This window comes from Chrysochloris asiatica, unplaced genomic scaffold, assembly GCF_000296735.1.
Source record: "Chrysochloris asiatica unplaced genomic scaffold, ChrAsi1.0 scaffold00002, whole genome shotgun sequence".
Classification (NCBI taxonomy): domain Eukaryota; kingdom Metazoa; phylum Chordata; class Mammalia; order Afrosoricida; family Chrysochloridae; genus Chrysochloris; species Chrysochloris asiatica.
Window position 1 is genome coordinate 7,109,214 of NW_006408520.1, and position 13,117 is coordinate 7,122,330.

A 13,117-nucleotide genomic window follows, 5' to 3' on the forward strand; every position below is an offset into this window, starting at 1 on the left:
TAAGTTGTTTCTAAACTTTTGTTGTGGTTGTTAAGTGACTTGGATGCGGTTCTGACTCATAGTGACCCTGTATAGGGTTTCCAAGGAGCGGCTAGTGGGTTTGAACCACTGACCTTGTGGTTAGCAGTCCAGTGCTTAATCTACAATGTCACAACAGGAGTCCCTCTAAACTTTTGGTGTCTATCATTTCTTGTCTTCTAGTCCTCGTGGCAAGGAGCTCTGGTAGCGTAGTGGTTACAAATCAGGCTGTGAACCTCAAGGTCAGCAGTTCAAAACTACCAGGTGGTTCCACGGGAGAAAGATGAGGCTTTCTGCTCCCGTAAAGATTTACAGCCTTGGAAACCCTGTACAGGGTCGCTATGAGTCGGAACCGACTCCATGGCACATAACCACCACCAGTCCTAGTGGCACAGTGGTTAAGCACTTGTATGCTAACCAGAAGATCAACAGTTTGAATCCACCAACCACAAGTTAGAAATATCGGGTCGTCTGCTTCCATAAAGAGTACTGCTTTGGAACCCCAATAGATTCATAAAATCTATTAAGATTCTATGAAAATCAACTTGAATCAAATCAGTAGCAATTGATTTGGGGAATGGTAGCAATTTTTTTTAAGGAGTTATAAATAAATATTAATGGGAAAACTCACATAAATGACTAGAATTCATTCAAGAAGTTTACCTTTTGTTTATTACTTTTTTCCTGAATATGTGTATGCCATGGTGACACATTACAATTACTACTAGCTAAAAAATTGTTCCTAGCTGTTATGATGGAATATTTTTTTAAAAAGCAATGTTTAGGAGCATAGGTCTGGGTTGGAGTACCAATTCTATCCAGTATTATGTTATCTAATACATAAGAAGTTAGGTAAATTCTCTAACTTCTTACAAGCCTCAATTTCATCCAGTATAAAATAAAGATAGTAGTCACTTCAACAGAAGTCCTGGTGTGGCACTGTACAATAAGCACTAGACTGCTAACAGAAATGGTGGTAGTTCAAACCTACCAGCTGCTCCATGGGAACCCTATACAGGGAGGGTATGAGCTGGAACCAACTCCGTGACAGTTAACAACAACAAACACCTCACAGGAGTTGTGTGCTCATTAAATGAAACCATGCTGTGGTTAGTAACTAGCAGGTAGAGAAAATTCAATGAATGATATCTATTGTCATCATCATCATTATTCAACATGGTGTTCCCCAAAGAATACCTTGATATGTAGCGCTCTGTGGTCAAATAAATCTGGAAAGCACTAATAGAATACAGCAATCTATTGATTGGTTTGGTTAATTTCGTTCTCAGATTCTTCGCTGATAATTAGGTCCAACAAAGAGATCATCCTAATTATGACAACCTGAAAATGTTCTAATTCCATAATAGTGATTACGCTCCACCTCCTGGACTATAATACTTAACACACTAACTACTATTACTCAATTTCTAAAATTATAAATCAATATTTTTGAGGAATACTACACCAAAGTAAAGGATTACCTAAGAAATTAAGAATATTAAAGAAGATGAACCAAAATAAATTTTTGGATGGTAAAATAAAGAAAAACCTACCATTTTCAATTTTGCTTTTTGGATGTGGTCCACTAAATGCTAAAAATTTTCCTGGAACAATCCAGTTGAAGTCACCATTTTCAACTCGCTGGTAGAATTTTGTGAGAAAAGAAAGAAAAATTTATAATTTTTATACAATTTAGGAAAGTTACAAATAAAACCACTCTTCACTCTACTAATACTAGACTAACTGGACATACATTAAGACAAAGTAAAATAAAATAAAAATGCATGTGATCCCCAAAATGCTATTTATTAACTCAAATCACTTCAAAAGCTTAGCGACTTTATTTAAGTGGAGATAACTTTGCTTAAGGTAATTTTGTCTCATGGCAACTCAGCAATGAAATAAAAACAAACTTTTTGTGTGTGTGTCCCTACAACAGAGAAAACAGAATATATAAGTACGTTACAGAAACATGATCAACTTTAAGTACGGAAAATTCTGTAACTACTAGAGTCTTGATGAACAGTGTCCTTTTTTATAGGTTGATGTCTATGGTCATTACTGATTTTTAGACAGGAAAGATAGGAAACAAGGGGGAATAACAGAGGCTCACTAAACCCTCACCTAGAACAGAACTAGTGTCACCAAAACCTACTGAAGGGGTTTGCAAATCTGCAAGGGACAGGCATGTAAATTAAGTAAGAGCAGCTGCTCCTCGGGACTACCTAATTGGTAACGCTACTGGAGAGCTGACCCAACCTTCCCATTGGATTTTCTCTCATTTTTGAAATGCTATTGATTATTTTAAGTTTGTTAATGTTATAAAGCCAAACACAACACATCTCTGGGTTGCCTTTGATCCCCACTTGTTAGACTCTGATCTAGACATGCTAAGTGATCCTCAGTACAGACCAAGGGAGGTGCCAAGAATCCTTCCATCTTCATTTTCTTCCCTTCTGAATATGACATATTGGGGCATGGTGAAAGTTATTACAAAACTTTTCATGTAATTGGGAGCCACTTGTGTAATGCATCACAAAATGCATATATCATCTCCTCTTTTAGGCCTACATTAGCCCTTCCTGGCAGGCACAGCTGCAACCTTTCAAGTCTCCAACTCCTCAGGGCTCTCACAGCACTTCATAGATACATCCATAAGCAGGGGATGGACACAGCCTTCTTCACTAGGCTACAGCTGCCCATATAAAATACTCTCTCCTCTACGCCACAGCAAGGATCTCAATGGTAGTCTTCTGAGTTAAATCCAGTGTCCGTGCTCTATTGTAACAGCTTGATAAATATTCGTGAAGTAAATTTGAGCAATGCTATAAGGAAAATCTAAAATATCTACTTAACTTATATTACCTAATTCTCATTTCCATGAAAACAAAAATTTGACTGTATAAATTTTAAAATACAGATTTTTCAGTTATACAAAGGTTTAACTGAAACTTTACATAACATCTTATCAATGTTTGTACTACATTAATCTAGTTGACATAAACATAAAATTGTCTCCATAATGCCCTAGAGAAATTCTTAAAGAATTATGAGTACAATATTATAAGCATATATGTCAAGTTAAGCTTCAAGTAAAGCTGTTATAATAATTTGAATACAAAATTTTATGCACAATTCTTTATGGCAATAAAACATTTTCTTTTTTAAACAGAGCAGTCTCAAATTAATGGTCCACAATTATTCTCACATGTGACTATTAAACGTAAAATTTTACTGAGTTCTTTTCTTTCAAAACTCAAGAAAAAAGTATAATCTACTGATCAAAAGGTCAAAACCAATTCTTTATGATTAGTAAAAGAAATGAAGTCTCTATGTTCACTATTTGTATATTCTTGGTCAATAAGTAGGTCTTGTTGCTGTTGTTAAGTGCCATTGAGTCGATAAGTCTATATTAAACTATGTCTGTTTGAATTACAAACACCCATTAAGTTAAATAGTAACCTTTTATAATCAATCATATTGAGACAGACAATGGACTCACTACAATCCATTCACTCACAGAACAAAAGAATATGTTCTTGTAAATCTGTCTACTGAAAAAGAAAACATTAGATACCACTGGGTTATATTCAGCAGCTTGAATGAAGTTGATGGAATAAACAAAGGGCTTTAGGTCTTAGCTCTAAATCTGGAGAAAAAAATAATAAAAAATGTATGGCTTCTGTTGTTGTTATTGTTAAGTGCCACCAAGTCAGTTATGACTCACAGAAACCCTGTATAGGATTTTCCGATGAACAGCTAGTGAGTTTGAATCGCCAACCTTGCAGTTCAAATTGACCTAGCAATTGAATGCTTATCCTACAGCACCACATCAGAACTCTAATTGACCTAATATAAGCTTACTTTGGTAAATCTCCCAAATGAATACCTGTGCCTTCTTTCATGGTGAATTTATACAAATGTCAATAATAAAATATTTAAAATCACACAAATTGGTTTTTCTAATTAGTGACACATACGTCTAAGAAATCCAGATTAGACAGAAACTTGTATTTTCCAGCCCCACCACATTCTATAAAAAACTAAACAGGGGTGAGGCAAGAGTCACTCTTACAATTAAAAAACAATTACTCCACATCTATTATTACGTAGAGAAATATTGGTGGCTCAGGGTAGGTTGGAATTGACCAGCAAGTCCACAGATGAAAGATGTGGAAATCTGCTTCCATAAAGGTTGACAGCCTCGGAAAATCCTAGGAGCTGCTAATGGTGGAAATCAACACAATAGCTTGGGTTTCGTTTTGGGTTCATAGGAGTCGATTTGAACCACAAGGGTGGTAATTCAAACTCACCAGTTGTTCCTTGGAAACCCTACACAGGGTTGCTATGAGTCGGCACTGACTGAACAGCATTTAACAATAACATTGTGCAGAAATACTTTTAGAAGATTTCAAAATAATATCTGATTTTCTGAAACTGATGAATAGATGCTTTTACTTACTTTTCTATAAGATTCTTCAGTGTCCAAAAGATGCACCAGATTTCTTTTGAGTGTCTAATTTTCTTAGCACATTTAAAATATAATTTGATTTAAAAGCATGGATTTTTACAACTTTTCTGAAAAATGCATCTGTGCCAGTAAAGCAGACCTCTGTTGTAATAGTCACAAATACATTTTTAGTCCAAATAGTGGCAAATACTTAGCAGTTTAACCACTGTAATGGACTGACAGTAAAATCGGATCATCCTTGGGACCGACAATTACAGAACTGATTCCCTTGGTCTACAAATGTGTTTTGTAAATCAACAGGCATAAACAATTTTGGAGGACACTTCAACATGCGTTCAAACAATTGCTGAGCCTTTCTTATGTGATGAGGACTAGAACGTGTTGTCATTGTTAAGTGCCATCGTATCAGTTTTGACTCACAGTGACTCTATATAGGGTTTCTGAGGAGCAGCTGGTGAGTTGAACAGCCGACCGTGTGGTTAGCAGTCCAGTGTTTAACTTACAGCACTCTAGAACTTGATGCTACACATAAAATATTAAAAACCTCCTCTTTGTGCACTAAAGGAGTCTAAAGGCAAGTAGGAATAACCAATAATAGTAATAACAACAATTGCAGCAAATACACAAATACCACTGATTCTGTGCAAGGCACCATTCTGTTACTACAGAGCTCATTTCATCTTCTCAGCAACTCTATGAGGTAGGTGGGTATTCTTATCATGTCATCTCACCCATCCAAGCAAACGATTCATTAAACTGTGACAAGTGCTACAAGAGAAGTATGTAAAAGGTATAGCAGAGGCATAGAGACTAATCAAGAAGACAGACCTATAATGTCTTTTTTATTATTTGTTTTTAAAAGTCTTTTTTATATTTCCCTAACTTCTAAAACAATAAAATGGTGTTTGCATTATAGTTGCATTACATAAGGGCAAACATGCCTTTAATGACTGGTACTTTATGAGCTTAAAACAAAGTTAATATTGGGAATAATTTGGTTTACCTTAAGTTGTCAAGCCATTTGGCTTTAAATAATAAGCAAACTCTAGATTATTAATTTAGATTCAGTTTTGAAAGAGAGGGTGATAGAAGACAAAAGGAGAGAGAGTGTCCCACGTGGGTGACCGCTCTCACAAGGCTAGCAACATTTGGGTAAGGAGACAGTGGTGGAAGAAACCATCCCGCAGACTGCTGTTCCAGACCAGACTAGTGAGCACCTCTGCAGATGCAATGGCAGAGAGCAAGAGTCCAGTCCATATTTGGAGATGCCAGTCTAGTGTCCAATGAATGAAGATTTGGAGTCAATAAAACATATATCGGTTGACACATGGAAACTGGTGCATGCATACATGAAGAGTGTACATAACCAAAACCCATAAGGCACTAGAAAACAGTAGCATTTTACGGTGGGCAAAGAGTAAAGACTCATAAGGGAGAGTGAGAAAGGATAGCCAGAGATATCAATAGGAGAAATGAAAGAGATGGTGCCTTGGGTGTTAGGTAAGAAAGGTGTTTCCAGAATTAGAGAGTACCTGTCAGTTTGTCCTACTGTGGTGGCATTTGTGTTGCTGTGCTGCTGGAAGCTGTGTCCCCAATATTTCAAATACCAACAAGATAATCCATCGTGGATCGGTCTCAGTGGAGCTCCCAGACTAATAAAGACTAAGAAGAAGTGACCACCTCCAAAAACTTGTTGCTGCTGTTAAGGCCACTGAGTTGGTTCCAATTCATGCGATCCTGTATAAGGTTTCCGAGGAGAGACTGGTGGGCTTGAACCACCAATCTTGAGGCTAAAACCAACCTTGCAGTCCAGTGCATTAATCCGCAGTGCCACACCTCCAAAAATTAGCCAAAAAAAAGCTCTAGGATTACAACAGACCATCGTCCCATTACCAACAATCATGAAGATGGCAAAGAACAAGGTAATATTTCATTCTGTTAGACATAGGGTCACCATGTGTTAGAGTCACCTCAAAGACAAATTACACAGAAAACTACTACAGATACATGAAGCAGAAAGAAGACTAAGCACGGCCATTTGGTTCTGCTAATTCTTTTGTTAGCAACAACAATTTGAGTAGAATCATGAAGGAAGAGTCAGGCTCGACTAGTTGATTGGCTGAATGGAAACAAGAGGGAGAATGTTCTATTAATAAGTTGGGAAGTAAAGGAAGAGCAGAAACTAAACAATAATCAAAAGAGGAAGAAAACAATCATGGGAAATTTCCTAGGACAATGTAGACCTCAAAATGTTTTAAAGACTTAACCAACATCATTTTAGAACCAGTAATAGATGTACTCCACCACTCGTCTGTCAGTTCGTCATACTGTGGTAGCTTGTGAGTTACTGTGATTCTGAAAGCTATGCCACTGGTATTTTAAATACCAGCAGGGTCACCCATGGTGGACAGGTTTCAGATAAGCTTCCAGACAAAGACAGACTAGGAAGAAAGAGTGATGAACTACTTCCAAATATTTAGTCACTGAAAACCTTATGAATAGCAGAAAAACATTGTCAGCTATAGTGCCAGAAAATGAGCCCCTCAGATTGGAAGGCACTCAAAATGCAACTGGGGAAGAGTTGCTTCATCAAAGAAGAGTTGACCATGATGACGCGAATGGAGTAAAGCCCATGGAAGAAAAGCCTGCAGGACCTTCATTTGCTGATGGGGCACAACTCAAAATGAAGAGAAATAGCTGTAAACATCCATTGAAAATCAGAACATGGAATATACGAAGTATGAATCTGGGAAAATTGGAAGCTGTCAAAAATGAAATGGAATACATAAACATTGATAGCATAGGCATTAGTGAGCCGAAATGGCTATTTTGAATCCGATGACCACATGGTTTACTATGCTGGGAATGGCAAATTGAAGAGGAATTGTGTCACATTCATTGTCAAAAAGAACATATCCAGATCAGTCATGAGGTACAATGCTGTCTGCGACAGGGTAATATCCATGCTCCTACAGGGAAGCCCAGTTAATACCACTATTATTCAAATGTATGCACCAACCACTAAAGCCAGCAAGGATGAAATAGAAGAATTCTACCAACTCAATCTGAAATCGATCAAACATGCAATCATGATGTGTTGCTCATTATTGGTGATTGGAACTCAAAGGTTGGGAGCAAAAAGGAAGGATCAGTAGTTGGAAAATATGGCCTTGGTGATAGAAATGATGCTGGAGAATGCATGACAAAATTCTGCAAAACCAGTGATTTATTCATTTCAAATACCTTCTTTAAACAGCATAAGAGACAACTATACACATGGACCTCACCAGATGGAATACATAGAAATCAAATTGACTACATCTGTGGAAACAGATGATGGAAAAGCTCCATATTATCAATCAAAACAAGGCCAGGGATCAAGAGAGCAGAGCGGAGAGCAGGACCCTACCCAGAGAAGCAGTGATGACAAAGATGGAGGCAGAGATGATGATGTGGAGAGATGGGAGCAGCTGGGGACTTTAGACCCAGAGAGGGGCTGTGTGCTGACGACCAGGAGGCAGGCTTGCAGGGTATACCCTTTGGCTGGTTGATGATGCATGGAAGGGATTGTAACCATGGTAATGAAACGATATACAATAGGATAAATGTAAAACTAACATTCTCACATAATTCACAATAAAACATTTTTTAAAAACGAAGCTAGGGCTTGACAAAAAACAAAAAGCAAGGCTGGGGAAGACTGAGGAACAACCCTTCCATTACTCATATGCAAATTCAAACTGAAGCTGAAGAAAATGAAAACAAGTCCATGAGAGCCAAAATATGACCTTGAATATATACCACCTGAATTTAGAGATCATCTGAAGAACAGATTTGATACATTAAACACTGAAGACTGAACATCAGAAGAATTGCAGGATGACAACAAGAACATCATAAAGAAAGTAAAAAGTCATTAAGAAGACAAGAAAGAAGGAAAATGTCAAAATGGATGTCAGAAGAGGCACTGAAACTTGCTCTCCAGCATAGAGATGCTAAAGCAAATAAAAGAAATGAGGAGGTCCAAGAGCTGAACAGAAAATTTCAAAGATCAGCTTGAGAAGATAAAACCAAATATTATAACAAAATGTGCAAAGATCTGGAATAAGAAAACCAAAAGGGAAGAACACACTTAGCATTTCTCAAGCTGGGGAAACTGAAGAAAAAATTCAAGCCTCGACTTTCATTATTGAAAGATTCTCAGGGCAAATTATTGAATGATGCAGAAAGCATCAAAAGAAGATGGAAGGAATACTCAGAGTCACAGTACCAAAAGGAAATGGTGCATGTTCAAACACTTCAAGAGGTAGTATATGATCAAGAGCCAATGATACTAAAGGAGGAAGTCCAAGATGCATTGAAGGAATTGGCAAAGAACAAGGCACCATGAATTGATGGAAGACAAATTGAAATATTTCAAGAAAGTGAGGTAGCACAGGAGGCACTCACTCATCTCTGCCAAGAAATTTGGAAGACAACTATTTGGCCAACTGATTGGAAGAGATCCGTATTTGTGCCCGTTCCAAAGAGAGGTGACCCAACAGAATACAGAAATCATCAGACTATCTCTTTGATATCCCATGCGAGTAAAGTTTTGCTAAAGGTAACACAGAAACGGCTACAACCATACATTGACAGAGAACTTCCAGAGGTTCAAACTGGATTCAGAAGAGGCCGTGGATCGAGAGATATCATTGCTGATGTCTGATGGATCTTGGCTGAAAGCAGAGAATATCAGAAAGATGTTTACCTGTGCTTTCCTGACTATGCAAAGGCTTTTGATTGTGTGGATCATGACAAGTTAATGGACAACATTGCGAAGTCTGAGTATTCCGGAACACTTAATTGTGCTCATGAGGAATCTGTACCTGGACCAAGAAGCAGTTCTTCGAACAGAACATGGTAACACTGAATGGTTTAAAATGTAAAAAGATGTGCAACACGGCTGTAATCTTTCACCATACTTATTCAACCTGTATGCTGAACAAATAATCTCAGAAGGTGGGTTCTATGAAGAAGAAATATGTGGCATTAGGATTGGAGGAAGATTCATTAACAACCTGCGATATGCAGATGATACAACCTTGCTTACTGAAAGTGAACAGGACTTTAAACATTTACTGATGAAAATCAAAGAGCACAGCCTTCGGTATGGATTACATCTCAATGTCAAGAAAACAAAAATCCTCATCACTGGACCAATAAACAACATTCTTATAAATGGAGAAAAGATTGAAGTTGTCAAGGACTTCATTCTTCTTGGATCAACTATCAACACTCAGTCAAGAGATCAGACGACATATTACATTAGGCAAATCTGCTGCACAAGACCTTTTTAATGTGTTGAAGAGCAAAGATGTCAGCTTGAGGACTAAGGTGCACCTGACCCAAGCCATGGTATTTTCAATAAACTCATATGCATGCAAAAGCTGGACAATGAATAAGGAGGACTGTAGAAGAATTGATGCATTTGAGTTATGGTGTTGGAGGAGAATATTGAAAGTGCCATGGGCTGCCAAAAGAAGTGCAGCCAGAGTGTTCCTTGGAGGCCAAGATGGCCAAAATTCGTGTCTTATACATCAGACATATTGTCAGGAGGGACTAGTTGCTGGAGAAGGCTATCATGTTTGGTAAGGTGGAGGGTCAGAGAAAAGAGGAAGACCCCCAATGAGATTGACTGGCCAAGTGGCAGCATCGATGGACTCAAGCGTGGCAACAGTAGTGAGGTTGGCCTAGGACCAGGCAGTGTTTTGTTCTGTTGTGCATAAGGTCGCTATAGGTCGGTACCGACTCGATGGCACCTAACAATAACAACAACAATAGGTGTACTATAATGGTGTGGGAATACCCAGTCCCTTCACAAGAGCAGTTGCCATGGCCTTTAAGGAAACTTGCCTCCTTTTACTTATGACCATAGAATGGTATAATCAACACTATGAGATAGCTTCCAGGGAATGCTTCTAATAGTTCTTCTAAGAGTCAAATCACTGTGGGAGGCACTCCTGTTTATCTGTTCCATGTGGTGAGGACATGCCCACATACCTACATTCTGGAGCTTTTGGCAAGAATTCACAGTTATAGTAGTAATAATTCAAATTTTTCCAACTCCAAAATCTGTGAATTAGGTAAGAGTACACGTAAGAAGCCTCCAGATTACATACAAGTTTGCTGTACATATTCTCAAACAAAGCAAAGTTTTAAAGCATCACACTTCTGGTGTTCAGCAACACTGACTCCTGATAATGTGTCCTGTGGTGACACATTGAAAGATGGGAGACCTAACACACCATATTGATTCTCAACATATGTGCTGCAAGGCTACTTCAAGGGTCTACACGTTCTGGTCATGTTGACATATTGACTGCAATGAAAGATGACAGTATCAACCTGCAGACATCCTGTTTCATATAAGAAACTGAAGTGATTTTACATGCAAACCCTGGTCCCAATATTACTACAATACCTAGCGATCTGTGTTGCAAATAACTGACTTTTTAAAAGAAATTTTTTAAAAAGTGTAACATAGGTTGATTTGTGATTGGGGGTTGGGGGGGTTATGCCAATCATTCCAAGAAAATGTCTTCTTCACTTTCCATTGAGAAAGTTACTTTTAAGAGATTATTTAAGTATCTTGAAATGCTCTACATTCTAGTTTTCAGTATTCACTGACTCATTTATTATTATCCATTCTACAAACATTCAATGACAAATGACACTATTAGTGTACTGTGCTACTCGATTGCTCATTCAAACAAAGATGAATAGTACAGAGTTCCTGCCCTCGAGTATCCACAGGGTGGAGGGAAGATACCAATGTGCAAAGAGGGGATCACGCAATGCTGTATGAGAAGGGCTAAGTAGGAGCGAATAGTCAGTCAAGTAAATATGGTGGACACGAAGAAGGGAGGGCAGGCAGAGCAGATCCAAAGTTTGAAGAAGCACATGTGATGACTAGATCAAAGAGGTCCAAGATTCAAGAAAGGGCCAATCAACCAGTGCTTTCTGAGAAACAATTCCCATATGGGCTGCATATATGGCGAATGTCAAGTGAAACCACCATCGAGAATAACATCCTTAGGTAAACACAAGAGTGATAGCTGGTGAATTGCTGGAATTTCTCATGAATAAAACTTTCCACATTCTCCCTGTCGTGGATGAATCAGAAAATAGTCAAGTAATTTGATAAGTCTGGACATGAGCACTTGGGGCATGGACAAAATATGTCAACTTGTGCAGAATGCTTGCTGTTTTTGTTAAGTACCATGGAGTCAGTTCCAACTCATAGTGACCCTGTACAGGGTTTCCAAGGCTGTAAATCTTTACAGGAGCAGAAAGTCTCATCTTTCTCCCACAGAACAGCTAGCAGTTTCAAACTGCTGACCCTGAGGTTGGCAGCCCAGTTCATAACCACTACACTACCAGAGTAGTAGGTGGCAATAGCAAAGGTTCCAACTCTACACATGAAGAAATTAAATTACAGATAACCTTTTGGAACAAAAATTGAATCTGTCATAGATAGTGAACAAATGTTAAGTGTCGTCAAGTGGGTTCTGACTCATAGCAACCCTGTATAAGCATTTCCAAAAAGCAGCTAGCAGGTTTGAACCACCCACCTTGCAGTTTGCAGTCCAGTGCTTATCTTACAGCACCACATCAGGACTCCAGTGAGCAAAAAGTAGGTACTTAATAAACAACTGTTCAATAAGTAAATTGAAAGTTACAAATGTGAAGCCACAAAGAATGTAACTTCTTCTAATAATAAAAGTTCATCTGCACATCATCATTTCTGTAGAACAAACTCTGCCAACCATTGTGACAGAATGAATGGGTTTCCCAATCACTGTGACAAAATGGAGCTGCCTGGGCAAGGGCTGGGGCAGCCAGAGCCCCCTAGCCAGTCACCAATAGCTGTGAGTTATTATCACAAGGTGCTGAACAAATACTATCATCGTCTATGTGTGTCACAATGAGACAAAATCAAAAGGAAGCCCTACACTGTGACTCTCCCTTGAGTAGGCTATACAGTGCCATCAGCCATGTGACCACCAAGTGCAGACCTAACAACTTACACAAAGGAACCAGAGGCCAAAAAGTAGCCCAGGTTTGTCAGCATACAAAAGCATAGTAATGACTTCATAGCCAGAAAAATATCCATATACTAACAATGACAACCTCAAGAAAGTTTTACTGGTCTATTTTTCCTTCAGAAATATGATAATTTATGGAGAGGGGAAACATTATGGCAATTTAAAAACTAGCTTAAGGGAAGCAGTCCAAGTAGTTTCTTATTGAAGTAGGTTCTGCATGAAGTTTGTTGTTGTTGTTAGGTGTCATCAAGTCGGTATTGACTCATAGCAACGCTATGCACAACAAAACAAAACACTGCCTGTTCCTGTGCCAACCTCACAATCGTTGCTACATTTGAGCCCATTGCTGCTGCCACTGTGACAATCCATCTAGTTGAGGGGGTCTTCCTCTTTTTCTCCAACCCTCCACTTTACCAAGCATGATGTCCTTCTCCAGGGACTGGTCCCTCATGATAATATGTCTGAAGTACAAGACATGAAGTCTGGCCATCCTAGCTTCCAAGGAGCATTCTGGCTGCACTTCTTCCAACACAGATTGGTT

The 13,117-nt window shown here is 38.5% G+C and overlaps 1 protein-coding gene across 3 annotated transcripts in view; it reads right to left on the minus strand.

The window, feature by feature from the left end:
* Positions 1–13,117, minus strand: part of CDC14A (cell division cycle 14A) — a 233,024-nt gene that overhangs the window by 78,945 nt on the left and 140,962 nt on the right. For all 3 annotated transcript variants that reach the window (XM_006830915.1, XM_006830914.1, XM_006830916.1), the window contains one exon: positions 1,572–1,659. In XM_006830915.1, the coding sequence (XP_006830978.1) occupies positions 1,572–1,659 (88 nt within the window). The remainder of the gene's footprint in view (positions 1–1,571; positions 1,660–13,117) is intronic.